Here is an 18,116-nt window from a genome sequence, read left to right on the forward strand (position 1 = left end):
AATTATAATCATAATATATATGCTTTCGGGTCCAATGCATGGACACAAATCGCAATCAGTGATCATTGAATGCACCAACCTCTATATTGATTGTTTTACGGACCCGCTGAGCTGTTAAATATAACGTATATATGTTTCGGGTCTGCCATCATTTATTGCAATCGACGGATTTGTATACATATACATACACATAATTGTGGATCCGCCGATTTTATAAAACACAGCTTATAATGTTTCGAGTCCTGTGTTAACAACTTCAACACATGTTCCCTTTGTAAATCCAACATTTTCCTTTATTTCTTTCATGTATTGGATTCCGGTATATATCTTATTGCTCCTCCTTCTTGCCTTATTTTTTAAAATGATTTTCAAGTGATTTTTCAAATGAAATAATAAATGAAACCCTCCTTGCCTTATTTTTTAAAATGCTTTTCAAGTGATTTTTCAAATGAAATAATAAATGAAACAAACAACAAAATACAAGTCACAACATCTGGCTCCACCTGGGGATAGTGCTTTTGCCACAGAAGCACTAAGAACCGCAGATTAGTGCCTTCACCTTGGGCATGGAGTCATATATTGCTCTGCATAAACTGAAATACTATGGCATTTGTACAATGACTTCACTCCGGTATTCACAATGAAATGATGCTTGATCTTTAGAACTGGAAGTAGTGTTTTAAATATTGCCCATTGACAGGCAGTTGTAAAATCTCACCATCAAGATTTTCAAGGATGAAGGTATTATTGGATCTTACTTCAGAAATTCTAAAAGGGCCATACCAGAGAGGATCAAACTTCCCATGCTTAACCTTATCCTCTCTTCTGGTATCCCATCTCAATACTAAGTTTGCAACTTTGAAATCAATTTCCCTGGGTTTTCTATCAAAAATATTTTTCATCTTGGACTGATACATAATCAAATTGTTTCTTACCTTGTCCTTGTTTTCGGTAAGCTCCATCGCTTTGTTCATTCTTCTTACCAAAGCATTTGGCTCTTCTTTCACCTCCTAAATCATCGCAATCACTGGTTTCACAAGTTGACTTGGAAATAGAGCCTGAGTTTTGTATACTAATTCAAAAGGTGATTTCCTTGTGGATCTCCTTGTAGTTACTCTAGCAGCCCACAAAGCAAATTTTAACTTAGCATCCCAATCTCTTTGATTTTCTGCAATGGTTTTCTTTAGGATCTTCATCAAAGTCTTGTTAGTGGATTCAGCTAGTCCGTTTCCTTGAGGTTGGTAAGCTGTCGAATGAGACAAAATAACATTATACTTTTGACAAAAAGCAATGAACTTGAGTTGAAGACTTGAGCGTTATCTGTTATAATTTTAATGGGGCATCCAAATCTACTGAAAATATTTTCTTCCAGGAATTTCATCACTATCTGATCGTTTGCTCTCTTAGTAGGAATTGCCTCTACCCATTTGGTGAAGTAATTTGTTGCTGTGAGAACCCACCTGTGTTGTCTACCTGAGGGTGGATTGATTTCTCCAACAAAGTCCAATCCCCATTGTCTAAATGGCTCCTCTATGAAGACTGGAATTAAAGGTAAAGGAGCTAATCTCTTCTTCCCAGCAAAAAGCTGACACTTTTGACAACTTCTAACAAACTTATAGGTATCACCAAATAAGGTAGGCCAATAAAATCCAGCTTGAAGGATCTTATGTGCAGTTACTTTCCAATTGTAATGTCCTCCACAAAATCCCTCATGATAATCTTTGATTGTTTCTGTAAATTCATCTTCTGTTAAACATAGCAATAGAATTCTAGCAGGATCCTTCCAGTACGATCTACCTTCTACAATCACATATGGCTGTGCCTTGATCTTTAGTGCCCTATACTTTGTTCTGTCTAAGGATTGAGGACAAGAAAGAAAGCACAAATAATGAATTATATGTTTATACCATTCTGAACATAAAAATTTATACCTGATCTTCATTCCTGGGTCTTGCTCTCCTTCATTTCCTTCATCTGCTTTTTCATCTACAGGTGCCAACAAGTTAATTCCCAATGCTTGAAAGTTTGATTCTGTTAACATTTTCGCCAGTCCTTGTCCTTTTATCAACTTTGTGGGTTTTATATCCAAATCATACTCTTGGATCTTAGCAATCCACTTTCCTCTCCTGCCTTCTACATCTCCCTGTAATAATATATCTTTCACTGCAACATTTGGCACATACGCAACGATTTGGGATTGTAGCACATAAGTTCTAAAAGCTTTCAGGGCTTTTACCAAGGCATATACCTACTTCTCGAGAATATTATATTTCAGCTCAGAATCTCTAAGGATCTTACTGAAGAATGAAATTGGCTGCTCTCTCTCTTCATCATTCTTCTGCAGTAAGACCGCAGCTATTGAACTTGACGAGGCAAATGAAAAAACTTGGAAAGGCTTTTGATAATCAGGGCTGATTAAGACAGGAGCTGCTTGCAATGCCTCTTTAATTTTGGAAAATGATTCTTTAGCTTCCTTGGTCCAGCGCACTTCATTCTCCTTCTTCAGCATATTAGTGATTTCTTTCAGGATTTCTGCATAATTGGATACAAATCTTCTCAGGAAGTTTATCTTTCCCAGAAACTTTTGAATATCTTTTTTACTCCTGGGAAATGGTATTTTCTGCACAGCTTGTACTCTAGCTGGATCTATCTTCACTCCTTCTATGGAAACAATGTGACCCAATAGTTTTCCTTCTTCTAGAGCAAAAATGGATTTCTTGGGATTTAAAGAAAGTCCAAATCTTCTACATTTATCAAAAGTTCTTTTCAAATGATCTAAATGTTCTTCATCAGACTTAGAAAAAACAGTAATATCATCCAAATATATTACTACAAACTTATCTCCAACAAAAGCGATGTCCATAGCCCTTTGAAATGTAGCTCCTGCATTCATCAATCCGAAAGGCATTCTGGCATACATAAATGTTCCCCAGGGAGTTGTGAACGCTGTTTTCTTCTGATCCTCCTTGTCCATAGCCACCTGGTTATAACCAGAAAATCCATCTAGCATTGACATTCTAAAAGATCTTGTTACCTTTTGCAGCACATGATCCATTTTAGGCAAAGGATAATTATCTTTCAAAGAAGCTCTATTTAGATTTCTGAAGTCAACACACAACCTTATTTCTCCATTTTTCTTTCTCACAGGTACCAGATTAGCCACCCAATCAGAATATCTGAGTGGGACTATGATTTTAGCATCAAGCAACTTCTTGACCTCCTTTTCAATTGATGGTAGAAGCAGAGGATTTATCTGCCTAAGCTTCTGTTTGTAGGGTTTAACCCCCTCCTTCAAAGGAATTTTATGCTGAATAATATTTACATCATAAGTTTTAAGATCTTCATAGGACCATGCAAAGACATCAACATAATTCTTGAAAAGTTTAATATATCTTTCTTGAAAATTAGGTGGAACTCCAGCATATAATTTGACTAACCTGGGATTCTCTTGAGTTCCAATGTTGTGATCCTGAATATGTTCATCCTATGAGATTTTCCCTGAGTCCACAGCCACATCATTGGAATTAAAAAGCCTTTCAAGAGGAACAAGCCCCTTTGGCAGAAAATTGTCTTTTAATTGAAAGATCTTCTGATTTGCTATTGAATCTTTAAAACCATTGGCTCCTGCAATTTCTGTTGTCTCTTCTTCGTCCTGATCAATTTCTATACCCTAAAATTCTTCAACCATAGTAAAAAACTCCTTAATCTGCTGGTCATCTTCAAAAACTTGCCAATTCTTAACATTATCAGGAACAGAAGGTCTCTATCTCATTTCTACCTCATATCTTAATCTTGGATTAATAGGAGGTTTGAAAGTGCTAGCAGCCACGACCAATGAATTTTCCAATCTATTTTCATCCCTTGGAATGAATTGAATGTTAAAAGCTTCAAAGAAATTTTCAATCAAATCCCATACCTCATTTCTGTATGCCCGGAGTCTAGGATGCTTTGTTTGGCAGTGGTCTTTTATCTGCTTAATAATCAGCGCCAAATCTCCAAAAACAGAAATTGACTTGACTCCCATCTGTTTGGCTGTTTGTAGAGCAATAATCAAGGACTCATATTCTGCCACGTTGTTAGTTGCCTCGAACTCTAATTTGAAAGAAAAAGGAAACAAATTACCTCCAGGTGCAATTAGAAGAAAACCAACACCTGTTCCTTCCTTGGAGTAAGCTCCGTCAAAGAAACATTTCCACACTTCTTTCGTTTGCAGCTTTGTAATTACATTGGCTGAAGCAAGCTGCTTTTGATTATCTTCAGCTAGCTCTGCATTATCATGCAGTGTGAAACAAGCAAAATCATCCTTCCCCCGACTATACAAAGGTGAATTGCTTGCTCCGTTTTTTGTAATTGTTTTTACAAACCTAGGTTCTCTGTACAATCTCCTCTCCTCCCCACCAAAAACCGGTATAATAGCATATGTAAAATCTAACTTCAAAACACCTCCCAATTTAGCCCCCCCAGGACCTAGATAGAAGCATTCCAAATCTAGCAGGAATATCTGCTACTATCACATCCATGTCCAAGCTCCTAGTTGGTATTTGGCCTAATGACACTGCTAGATCCTTAATAACCCCCAGACACTTGCCCTTCTTTGAGTCAAAAGAATACAAATCTCTGTAAGGTTTGGTCACTTGTAGATTTAATTACTTCATCACTGATAGAGGCATAAGATTATGTGAAGCTCCCGAATCAAACATGCAATTATGTAGGAGGAAATCATGAACCAATAGGGAAATATAAAAAGGAGGTATTGAAGAATCTACTTCCTCTACATGTGGGCCAAAAACCACTACTGGTTTATCTTCCTACAGATTTACAGTATCACTCTCACTTTCTTTTAAATTAATAAACTCAGCAATCTCCTTCTGATAAGTAGGTGTTTTTTCCAATTTTGTAAGGGGAACTTGTATTCTTACCTTTTCCAACTCCTTGGTAAGACTAAACAAGTGACCCTGTTTAGCAATCTTTTCATTCTCCTCTCCACCTTTCTTTATGACTAGAATTGTTTGAGGAATTGAAACAAGCTTCTCCAAATGAATTTTTTCAGCTTGATTTTGAGAAGACTCACCTTGAAGTTTCTGTGTTTTGCTATTCGTATTTTGCTGTTGTTTTCCTTTATCTACTTGTTTTGTAGACTGAGATTCTTGTGGAGTCGCCTTCGATGAGAAAGTTGAAACTTCCTGCTCACCTTCATTTTCTTGATATCTGGATCTTTTCCTAGATCTCAGGTCATATTTCTTGTGTAGTTTAGCCTGCATAAAATCAGAAAATTGTTTCCAATATTCATCAATTTCATTTCCATCATGAATAGCATCTGCTTCATCATACACATACTCTTCTCCTTCAATGCTGAGTTCATCTTCATCAACTACATATAATGTGGAAATTTGATCTTCAAATTATTGTTCACCAGGATCTGCTTTTATGTACAATGGTGCTTGAATTTGATTTTGATCTTTTCTTTCCTTTTGCAAAATTTGCAAAGGTTGCCTTCTAAATTGGGGATTAAAGTTCTTATTAAATTGCATTTGTCTCTGAGAGTTCTTGTTTTCTACCTCTAACCTATTTAACTTATCTGACATAGTTTTAATTATATTACACATATCCTCTAATGATTGACTTTGAGAGGACTCTATCTTTGCCTTTCCCTTGTCTTGGGAAAGCTGTGTTTCTGGTGCTTTTCCTGCAGCCACCGGATTTGCTTCTATCTCTAAAGCATCTGTTTGGATTTGATCAAGGGTTGGAGCTCTCCTTTCCCTTAATGTAAATCCAGAGTTTGATTCAAAAGCCCCTGCAAAAGTTATTTTCGCCCTAGCAGGAGGCTTAATCTCTGTTGGGAGACTATTGTACAATTTGTTGAATCTTCTGACAAATTCAGCCACAGTTTCATCAGACTTCTTCTTTATGGCATTAAATTTTGTTAATGAATATCTATGGTCTCTTTTTTCTCCCCATCTCAGAATAAACACATGTTCCATCTCTTCCCAAGAAGGAATAGTATTATTGGGAAGTCCTTTGAACCATTTCCTTGCTTCTCCATCCAGGGACTGTACAAAAAGTCTTAGAACAACATCTAAATGTTCAATATTTAGGCTTTCTGCAAAATTACAAAATACTACTACATGATTCTCTGCTGTCTGTTCATCTTCTCCTGAAAAACGAGGAAGAATTTTGAGGTAATCCTCTGGCATTTGATTGTAAGGTTGTGGTAGTTGAAGAGGTGCATACCTATTGACTAGGAATGCAGGGGCTGCCATGTTTACTGAACTTTGATTACCTATAGATGTGGAACTTGATTGAGAGGTAAATGGATTGTGCAAAGGAGGTAATGTGGTTATTGGTTGAGGTTGAATAATTACAATAGGTAAATGAAAATACACTGACTCAAAAGATTGTTCTTGACAGCTAGGTTCCTGAAATGAAGATGATGAAAAAGATGATTCTTTACCAGATGGATGTTCAAGTAAATTGATGCCTGATGCAAACAATGTAGGAATTGATGTAATTGGAATCTTAAACCTTTCAACCCTCTTAGAAAATAGCCTTTCAGGATCTGAAAGAGCTTGAACTTTCTTTTGTGAAGTGTCCAATCTTGTATGGGGCCTTCCTGAAGCCAAAATTATTGCTTTGAATCAAACAGCCAAATATTTCGTCCTCACAGAACAACCAGAGGAAAGTATTGAAACCCAGGGAAAAATCTTCTTGTCTTCTCTCCCCAGCAACGGTGCCAATTAATGTTGTTCCTTAAGAAACCAATTTCCTGGTTGTAGGGAAATTGTGCTTAAGACATTAATAATGATTGCTTACTGTCACTTATTGTTTATTATATTCTCAAATGAAGGACTTGGAAAACTTGGCCTTAGACTCGTAATACATGTATGACCAGAACATTTCAGAATGCCATTTATTGCTAAATATAAATGATGAATGAGGAGAGTTTGAAATGGAAGTTAAAGACAATATGTTGATCATTCACAGGGACTATTATCTGTAACTTAGAGGAATTATGATTACGAGAAATAAATCATAGATAATATGCTGGTCTTTCACATAAACTACTATCTATAACTTAGAAAGGAAGCGAGGACTTTAAGTATAGGATCGCTCTTTAAGGGATTTTACCTTGCAGCTTCATTACTATACTTAAAAAGAAGAAAACATTGCATGACACATGATAGCGAGACTTACAAATTATATGTAACAACTCTTGGAAACTTCTGGTTGTTTCATTAATCAATGATGTTATCAGAAATACAGTGGCCTGGTTCTCCAAAATTCCAACCCTTTCTCTGTAAATTTTCTTCCTTTTATACATTTATGAAACAATTTTGAAACTGTTAAACTGCTAAACTGTTTCTCTAACTATTTGAATTTAAAAACCATTACAGAATTTACAGAGGTTAAAAGATACCTCAAAGAACATAACATAACAAAAAACAACTAAATTCACAAGAAGACAATAATCGCTGACCGCTCTGTTAATCGACCACTGGGTTTTTTTGTATATGCTTAGATGATGATTAATTCATTTTGTTGAACTGAGACTTCTGTGATCCATATCAATTTTTATGAAGAATCTTCGGCGAAAATCACATAGAAAAACTTATGTCGACGCGTTTCGAACCTTCCAGTGCGGTTCATCATCAGGATAAACTGTGTTAGCCATACCTAAATCTGGACTTAAATATGAATTAGGCGTTTTGATTGGCCAAAACACCAAGAAATTCGACCCACTGCCTTTTTTTAAAATTTAGTTTTAACGCCGATTTTTCCATTTACACAACAAAATCGACGCAAAACTCATGAAGCAGAACTGAAAAAGAATCAATCTGATTTGATAAACCTATCGGATCCACCTGTCTAGTGCTGCATTGACTTTCCATTATAAATCGCAATCGATGCTTATTAAATGGTGTATCAGATCCAGTCTTAACAATTCTGCGATATGGTGGACCCTACGGTAGTATAAAACATGTCACATAAAGTATTGGGTCCGACCATCATAATCGCAAGCGACCCTTTATGCACCTTTTGAAATATTGAACTTATATATAAATCCTTTGTATCTACGCTTTCGAAAATATAACGTAAGACATGCTTTTTCCACTTTTAACATTGTTCGCACGACTATCAAGGCATACCCCTCATCGCAATCGACATTTGGTGTTTTCCATATATATATATATTATGTCATTGATGTGACGGACCCGTCGCAGTCATGAAACGTAATACATAAGCTTTCAGGTCCGGCTTACCCATATCGCAATCGGCGAAAGCACATATAAATATAACATGTTATGTGATATGGCGGACCCGCCGCAATTATAATCATAATATATATGTTTTCGGGTCCAGCCCATGAACACAAATCGCAATCGGTGATCATTGAATGCACCACCCTCTATATTCATCGTTTTATGGACCCGCCGAGCTGTTAAATATAACATATATATGTTTCGGGTCCGCCATCATTTATCGCAATCGGCGGATCTGTATACATACACATACACATAATTGCAGATCTGCTGATTTTATAAAACACAGCTTATAATGTTTCGAGTCCAGTGTTAACAACTTCAACACTTGTTCCCTTTGTAAATCCAACATTTTCCTTTATTTCTTTCATGTATTAGATTCCGGTATATATCTTATTGCCCTTCCTTCTTGCCTTATTTTTTAAAATGCTTTTCAAGTGATTTTCAAATGAAATAATAAATGAAACCCTCCTTCTTGCCTTATTTTTTAAAATGCTTTTCAAGTGATTTTTCAAATGAAATAATAAATGAAACAAACAACAAAATACAAGTCACAACACTTACTATCAGAGGTTGCGAACCTCTCTTTTCCTTGCTGGTCGAGTGCCACTATATTATGGGCATAATCATTAATTAAGTGGGCAGGTGGGTACGCCAAGAGCTGTCACAGGGAACGCCAAATATCTTTTTATGCAGGGAATAAGTTTGGCATCATTCTCAAGTTTGATCTCTGTATTTGGGAGTGAAGATTCCCCATCACTGTGGGCCATTTGCAGTGCATTATTTTTCTCAAGTGGGAGACACAAAATTATTTTCAAGTGTCATACCTACTCTTTGGGTCGAGTTTATTCTATAAGGGCAGAGTTCTTTAGAGCTGAGTTGGACTGCTGTGTGTGGAGGCAATTCTCTGGTCTATGTATACCAGACTTGGGGCTGAACCTGTACTGTTATCAATTCTAAAGGAAACCATTTATTGTTGGGACTTGTTTGAGTTATTTTAGAGGGGAAATAGTAGTTATATTGTTGTTGCAAGTGTCTATTAGAGGTATGTACAATTTATGAGTTTATTACAAGTTAAGTGTTGTTCTTTGAAGTATTTTCTTGTTATTTATTTGGCACTATGTTTAATTATTAAAATTAAATTACAAAAAGAATGCACCTACATCCATATGCATGCAAACTATTTGACAAAATATCCTAGTGACAAACTTAAACAAACTCAGAAATTTTAGTGGGAATTTCAAGATATTCCAAGGGGGTTATCCTACAAGGAAAGATTGATTAACACCTCCTAGACTAGTGCCTTGATCTAAATGGGCAATGGAGTCCGTTAGTGCAGATTTAATGAAGACGACCATGATGAAGAGGGTGAGAGGGCAATAGCCTCTTCTTACAAACCCTAGCGACTTCCTTAAAAGGGAGATTTTAAGTTGAAGAGATGCATAATTCAAATTTCTCTTGAAGGATTCAAGGAAAACAACTTTGCATAGCATAAGGAATCAAGATTTCAAGATAAATATTCCAATTTCAAACATGGCATGCATAGAAACCCTAATTCACATAAGATAGCATGCAAAATTTAAAAGATATACAATAAACTTACAAAATTTCCACAAGAATCTCTTCAATCTATCCCAAGCGACCTCCTCATTGAAAAATCTTCTCAAGGACAAATTCACACCATAATTCTACATTATGGCCAAGTAGAAGAGAAGACAAGAGCTAGTGTGCACTTCTAGAGAAGAAGAACTATGATGAATGATGATGATGAAAATGAAAAGTGACTCCCCTCTATTTATATGAGGGTAACCAAGTCACTTTTTCATGATTTTACAAGCAAAGCCCTAAAACAAGTTTACTTGAGCATTCAACTAGATCAAAGATCATAGGTGAACTTTGAAATAACTTTAAAACATAACAAATTGCTCAAGATAACCCACACACGTGGGAGAAAGATGGTCTCCACCATGACGTCATCCTCCAAAATAGGCATTAATGCATCAAATAAGTGAGGTGATGGTCCAAGAGGGCTCCTCACTCCAAGAAAACCTCAAAGTGCATTTGTACATCTCCATAAGGCGCCTCCACTATGATGTCATCCAAAAGAGGACCTGTGTCACCCTTTCCATGCATGTAGGAGTGACGTGACACCACTTAGGGCTAGAATTGGCATTAAGGAGGCATGTGCTAACCCTCCCAATTTATCTCAGTGACAACCATCCTCATTTGGGCTTTGGAACAAGGCGTTGTCTATCGAATAGGGTCAAGGCTAGCTTAGGGGCGTCTTGGGTCCATTTGGGCACATCATCAAATAGTCCAACACCCAAACTTTCAAGCTCAACATTTCAACATTTGGAGGCTGATTAAGATGCGTAGAAGCATGTGGAAGTTGCTCAAGGCCCAACAATCATCTCTGGAGGGGCAACGTTGGGGCCACAAAGCCATGTCTATTCTTAGAATGAGGCAAAGAACCTTCTGGAAGGTGTTGAAAAGGAGTCAAGCTATCCCTCAAGGGATCTTTGTTGCATGTGTGATACCACCTAAACAAAACCTCTCAAGATCAAGTGAGATCAACTTCATTAGGGACATAAATCCATTAAAGCATCATAAGGGACCATATCTAATTTTAGGGACACATAAATAATTCACACAAAGCTCACCTTCAAATGTCTGACTAGATCAGAACTTGTACACAAGTTATCTCACTCATGTTATGGACGATTAGGTCAACAAAGCTATTAGGTGTTTCAAGCTCCCAAGGGGAGTAACATGTCCTAGGTTGACCCATCAATCCATAGGTGTGTGTGATGTGGTGGTCATGGAGTGGGAAAGACTTCAAGGAAGATGCCACAACCATGAGATTGGCCAATAGGGGTCCAACATGCAGACTGTAATGATGTAAGGAGAGAGCAATTGTGGTGGCATGAGTTTCTCCTTTCCTCGGCCTACTTTTTCCACCCATCTAGTGCGCCTTTTACTTGGTGCATAGCTTGGGAGCATGAGCTTCCATATGCTTTTCTAATACCCCTTTTAAGATGGAGTAGTTTCTTGCTCATCAGGGTTGAGACATTCAAGAGTTCCTTTATTTAGATGAAGCATTGAATGTTTGACGAACTAGATGATGGCTAAAGAGGGAGGTAGAGCTCATGCTAGGCTTTTGCCCACGTGCTAAATATGTCCTAGCCATCGTTTGCATTGTGCATTTTCTTTTGTTATGGCTTTATATGCTTTTATCGTTCTTTCAACTACATCAACCTCTGAGGCCAAGTTTTCGGGCCCTGACTTAGGATGTGGATAAAGGGTGCCAATCCCTATAACCAATGACTATTAACCCAAAGAATGGGAATGGATATTGGGAGAGATGAAAGCTGTAAGTATGGATTACCTTAGCCAGCTATATGAATCAATGCCCCCCCCAGTAATGCCATTCCTAATCCCTAAGGCCTTAGAGGAGGTTCCACTGGACTAGAGTCAAAGACTAGCCTCCCAAGTGAAGTGTGGGAACAAGGATACAATCGAGATTGGAAAATCATCTAGTTTGCCTTGTGATCCATATTAATATGCCCATAATATTAATTGAAAGCATATGATTGTTAGAATGGTTAGAACACCTGTTGATAGATGACCCATCTTCCATAAGGAAGAATGCCAAATGCATGAGAGCACTTACCTAAGCAATAGGTGGAGAATTGTGGCAAATGCTATTTGTTGACTATCATAGGGTTCTTGGTTGGCTAGCTGTCAAACGAGGAGAAAAAAATTCTCCAATGGGTCACCCAATTGTGGTGGGTAACAGGGACTAAGCTTCAGCGAATTGTTAAGTAAAGAAATATTAAGTTCAATGGTGGCTGTGTTATCTTGTTGATTATTCAATTTAGTCTCTTTATTTCTTCTTATCAAAGCTCACTGACTTATCTCTTTCCGCTTGTGAAATTTTCTGTAGGTAGTTAGTTTGCGATAACTTCTTTGTAGTGAAATATTGATTTGGATATTGACTGGAAAAGAAATAGGTGAATGGTGTTGGGTAGAGAGCTTGGCAAGAGCAAGGATCATTCACCCATTAGAAATTGGGAAAATCTCCTCTGAAGCAGCAAGAGGTGCATATTAAATAGGTTACATACGATCTAAAAGGGCCTAGAATTTCCTTGTTGTCCAATTCTTGGTTATCCATTATTGAAGGACTAGCTACCACCACTCATATTTATCTATTTAAGGGACTTTGACTTACCTTTCCAGCATATCCAATTCCTTATATACAGAAGAAGAAAGATCTCTACTCAACAAGTGATATATAGCTGAACAAAATCACCCATCTATGGATGCACTTTGGATGGCCTTTACTCCTATGAGAATGAAAAAGGCCTCCTTCTACTCCTAGTTGCATGCTCCCTTTGAAATTACCTCGTCCGATATTTGTGGTTATGATAGCATAGAGGCCAGGAGCTTATCCTCTATCGGCTGGGGGAAAGGGATTCTCTTTATCATGAAAGGAGATAGATATTAGATTGCAAGTGTTAGCTATAATATGACATAAATGAAGTGGCTTTAGATTGACCAATGCATGTGTGAAGGAGCTTAGAGCAACAACCTAAATCTTAGATTTTCAATGTCAAAACACATTTGTGGGTTAGGATTAGATTGGAGAGATCTTATCTTCAAGAACTAAGTGCTAGATCAAAAGTAGAATTGCCAATTCTGGGATTTAGCCCTCCCATCACTTTAGAATCGTACTAGTCTAGACCTGACATGCGTCAATTGGAGCACTTATATACTTTGACAAGGGTGAAAACCAATTGATTCGACCAATTGACTGATCATATAATATTTGGAAATCTTTCATGAAGCCTAGCTAGAATGGGTATCACTTATGATCCTTCAAAGGACTTGTTTATGGGTCGATTCTCTCCATCTATTAGAGATATCTCATTTTTGTTTTTTCCTTCTTTGAGGAACATCACTTTCCCTCCAAGTGCTCTTGGATCTAACCTCTTAAGAGTGGCGACATGAAAAGTTCGAGATGTTCTTACTTCTGGAATAACACCCTTCCACTCTCCGCTAGAAGACAAGCCAATTACTCATTACTGGAACTTGATGCTTTACCTTTGTATGAAGAATTCAACTTTGACAAATACTACTCCAATTCCAACTCTAGTAGAGAGAGACTCTCTTCAAATTAAATAGATATGTTGTAGATGATTATCAAACTGACTATCCCTAGTAGGTAGTTCAATTGTTCTGACCCTGATGTGGAATTAGATGATGTTGGCACCTTTTGTTTTGTGCCCACTTTAAATTTTGGTTCTTCTCTTTTGGTTGGATTGTTTCTGAAAAGGGATGCATAGCAAATAAATATAGGTGCCATTGACTTTGACATGTTCAACTATCCAAAAAGGTCTCTCCCATGCTACTCCAAATCTCTCCATTGCCCTCCATTGAGAGAGAGTAGACCTAATAAAAAACTCCTACTTGTCAATCTATCTAAAAGGTGGAATTGAGCTTCTATAATATCAACAATGCTTCCATTTGCAATACACTAATGAAGCAACATTATGAAGCAAAACAATCACTCAAAGTTGTGAGTGATTGACCTAATTATCCACTGCCTGAAGTTCGTCTATTCTTTTGATTGTAACACATATAGAACATATGGAAATGCTCAATGGTAGGGTGTGTGTTTGACGACTTGTGTTTCGATATGGTTGGTGCCATAGTGTTCCCATTTGCACTTCATTCCATCAATTTTTTCCTAACGAGCTGCAGGTGGGCATTAATAGCATGGCATTGACCAGTAGTTACGTACTATGTGTGGGGTGGAAGGTTAAGAAGTTGATAGGCAAGCACTGGAGAAAAATAGAAAGCTAAAATTAGACCAAAATTTCATGGCCTTGGAATCTATTGAAATTTCAACCTTGAGCCAATCTCCATACTGGGGCTCAAAATATGTAATTACTTTGCCATTCACACAATATCGAGGGGCTTGCTTTGGGAATGATTGACCTCGGACCCATGGCTTAAAATTGCCAAAAATCTAGCCTCCTCTAGTATTTCTCAAACATTAAAATCAAACCATATGCAAATCTCCATAAAAGGTCATCAAATATGTAATCAGATCCTAAAGAGATGATTTTTAAGAAACACAAAATCTCCCAGGTTAATGAATCTTGAAAATCAAGAATGTGGAATCACACTGATCTGACCATATCTTTAGGAGTCATTGACCTCCCATACCTGCTGTATATTCTGCAAAATTTTATGGGGAACCTGCTGCCCACTGAAAACCTATCCAACTGATAAGAGAGTTTGAATGTGATGTACCTTCTAAATGTACCTGCTTGTGAACCACCTGCCCAAAAAACTTGTCAAATCCTCAGTCCTCTAGCAATAAAGACTTGCAACCATGTGCCAAATCTGACTAGCCCTCATGAATCATGATGCTGAATGATGGACCGGACCAATGAGTCCATCCTGTAATGCATCCATGAGCCATGGCTATTGATTGCCCTTCAGCTTGCCTTTGTAAAACTTCATGCTTGTGCATATTTTAGTACAAAATGTTTTTTCTGTTTCTTGTAAAATCTTATCAAAAGAAGTGTTTCTCTTTGATATACACCTCAGAGTGGAAATCTATCCAATTCAATGGAATTGTGTCTCTAATAATTACTCAATTTCTAGAATAAGACAAGGTTGACTGATTTGAAAATTTCAAGCTTGCATTTCTTTTAATGAAGCCAAGCATATTATTTATCAGAGTATTCAAATTACACTAAATACGTGTTTTCATACTGATACCTGCAAATGAGATCAGCTGATTGGAAAGACGCCCATGGTCTATCTCAACAGTGTTGTTAAAGGTTGTGTTGCAAACATTGCTGCAAAGCTTGAAATAATGGAGCCATGCCGTAGCGTTAAAGACAGGTGATTGCTGTTGGGATTCAGTTAGTCTGAATAATACTTGAAATTAGAGTAATATATTGATGAGTGTCTTCTACCTGTACAGAATTGGTTATAGTATGATATCTTCCGCTGAACTGAAAGGAGCCATTATCCCTGGAAAGGTGAGATACTTCTCTAGAAGGCTTTTCTTTAAGTTATGTTTGCATTTCTTAAAACAGTAAACAACATCAAGCAAATTTTTTAAGAAGCTTCATGAAAGATTCTAGGTTTGATTCGATGGACCTTTAGTTGAAATAAATGGCTATTTGATACTTTGCAGCTTGGTTGTTTTGCTTTTAAATTATTTCAGTTCAGAAATTGTTTCTGAAGGACAGATAAGACTATTGATGTACTTTTTTGGAACCCTCTCTAATACTATTGCACTGCAGAGTATTCTTGTAGAGCCAACTAGCGGCAATACAGGAATCGGTCTTGCATTTGTTGCTGCAGCCAAGGGCTACAAGCTCATCTTAACTATGCCTGCCTCTATGAGTCTGGAGCGGCGAGTTTTGTTACGTGGTTTTGGGGCAGAGCTTGTTCTTACAGATCCTGCCAGAGGGATGAAGGGAGCAATTCAGAAAGCTGAGGAAATACTGGCTAAAACACCAAATGCATACATGCTTCAACAATTTGAGAACCCTGCAAATTCTAAGGTAAGAGCTGCCAGTTGACATCAGCCCTGTTAAACATTAAGAAAATATCTGGTCATATCTTTATTCTACTGTATGAATTATGGAAACTAAACATGCTGAATTATTTCTCATCCTCTCACAGATCCACTTCGAGACCACAGGTCCAGAAATTTGGGAGGATACCAGGGGTAAGATTGACATATTGGTTGCAGGAATCGGGACTGGTGGGACTGTTACTGGGGCTGGTAGCTATTTGAAAGCCCAAAATCCAAGGATAAAGGTCTGGCCAAAGCAAGTCATCCAGGTCCTTTCTTTTGGCTGTAAATTAGTGTATGAACATAATTATATATGAAATAACATAAATAATAATTTTGAACATAAATAACATAAATAATAATTAACAAAGTATAATTAGTTATAAAAGAGCATGTCCCAAAAGACATGACTCCTTATGAAAGTGCATGTCCCAATAGACATGACTCTTTAGGAAAGGACACTGGCCTAGGTATATAAACGTGGCCTTCATTTGTATCATATCATATCTTTTATACATTCAACATTCAACATTCTTATATAAATATATTACTTGTCATATAATTGATATTTACATATTCTAGATATTTTGAATATTCCATTGAGTACAAACTCTTCTCACTACTTTGGTATTAGAACCTCGTTCTCCAATCTCGACATTTGACCATCAACTTTTTCTCAAGTTTTTCCCTGTTTTTTTTTTCCATAGAAAAATCGAACCTTCTATTGATATAAGAGGGTTACATAGCATATGCAGTGCATTGTCATTTCCCTTTTTTCAGAGAAAACCATAAGCGGCTGTTTGTAGGAAATTTCAGAAATTCCACCCTACAGCCCTGTCAAAACCGATCTATAATATAACAAAAAACTGTGGTGTACCCTACCCCCGGCTTCCATATAGGAAAACAGCCGAAAACGGAGTAGACGGAAGCCCACAACTGTAAAAAAAACCAGCGAGTAGACACTATGCTGGCAGTAAAGTTTTAATATCAAGTACGTACAGGAGCTCAGGCCTCCATTATGAGGAAAACAGCGCTGAGTCCCATTGCAGTTTGTACATATACACAAGAGTTTTTTACAGCAAATTATACAAGAAGAAAAACTAAGGACTAGAAGGAAAGAAGAGCTGTTGGCTGCTCCTGAATTATGCAAAAACAGGAGGAGCAAGTCCCCTTGCCACCCCATTGACCACTTCTTCTACTGACCATTTCTCAAGTTTTTCCCTGTTGCGATTGAGGCTTTTAGCCACACAAAGTTTTTTTGGAGGTTCTCCACTTTCCCATCAAACCTTTGGCCATTAAAAGAGTGTGTATATATATATATATATATATATATATGTATATATAGATATATCTATCACAGTTTTTAAAACTGACTGGTCTGACTCGGAAATGGGTCAAACCGGCCGATTCTTTAGCCCTGACCATCAAACTGGTTGAAAAACCCAATTTTTTGAGCGGCGCAAAGGTTTTTTGGTTTGACCGGCTATAAACCGGCCGGTTCATTAGCCCTGATCATCAAACCAGTTGAAAAACCCGGTTTTCTGAGCGGCGCACTAGTTTTTTGGTCTGACCGGCCATAAACCGGCCATAAAAAGGAACCGACCAGTTTATGGGAAAACCGGTCAGTTCCTTCATAAATCGGTCGGTTTATTGCTAGGCCAGCTACGGACCCCACAGAATGCAATTTTGAGGGAAATTTGGGGTTGTTTCCCTCCAAAAACAACCCGTCTAAGAAAAGCATGCCTCCCCTCTCATTTGCCTCACGCATATCAATCCTAGCAACACTAACAATCAGTGGTAATGTTAAATTCTTAAAGTAAAAGTGATTTTACTTAAATTTTTAACATTACCATGAAATGACTCGAGATGTTTGAGAGTGGTTTCGACCTCATTGGATTTCATCTGGAGAAATTAGAATTTTAGAGTTCACTCAAAATTCAACAGACTTAACGGTTTTTAGGATTTCATGGTTTGGGGGTTTGCAATGTTTCCATTTGATTCTATCATGCATGAGGATATGAGATTGGCGTTTGACCAAGAGCATGAAGCCCTTTAAGAACCTTGATGTTGGTGACATTGATTTTTGAACTTTGTTGATGTTGGTGGTATTGATTGTTGAACTCCTCTACCATGACCTTAACAAGAATGTACCCTTCATTCAAAGGAAAATAATTGGTTAGGGATGCTAAGCTTTTTCTACCACATTATAAGGCTGAGGAGATGAACCCTTCACTCAAACCAAAATCACTATATACTAG

At 37.4% G+C, this 18,116-nt stretch overlaps 1 protein-coding gene across 15 annotated transcripts in view; it reads left to right on the forward strand.

The window, feature by feature from the left end:
* Positions 1-18,116, forward strand: part of LOC149166013 (cysteine synthase-like) — a 284,623-nt gene that overhangs the window by 14,805 nt on the left and 251,702 nt on the right. For 6 of the 15 annotated variants that reach the window (XR_016260806.1, XR_016260807.1, XR_016260808.1 and 3 more), the window contains exons 2-5: positions 15,064-15,173; positions 15,256-15,313; positions 15,581-15,844; positions 15,966-16,114. Coding sequence is in view for 10 of the 15 variants with exons in the window: in XM_089432447.1 (XP_089288573.1) it covers positions 15,064-15,173; positions 15,256-15,313; positions 15,581-15,844; positions 15,966-16,114 (581 nt within the window). In the remaining 5 variants the exon portion in view is untranslated. Of the gene's footprint in view, positions 1-15,063; positions 15,174-15,255; positions 15,314-15,580; positions 15,845-15,965; positions 16,128-18,116 lie in introns of all 15 variants that reach the window. The other 9 variants (XM_089432442.1, XM_089432443.1, XM_089432445.1 and 6 more) reach the window with 2 other exon arrangements.

This window comes from Pinus tabuliformis, chromosome 5_1 (assembly GCF_031772625.1).
Source record: "Pinus tabuliformis cultivar Carrire ecotype Pingquan chromosome 5_1, CPIR1, whole genome shotgun sequence".
In the NCBI taxonomy this organism is placed as follows: Eukaryota; Viridiplantae; Streptophyta; class Pinopsida; order Pinales; family Pinaceae; genus Pinus; species Pinus tabuliformis.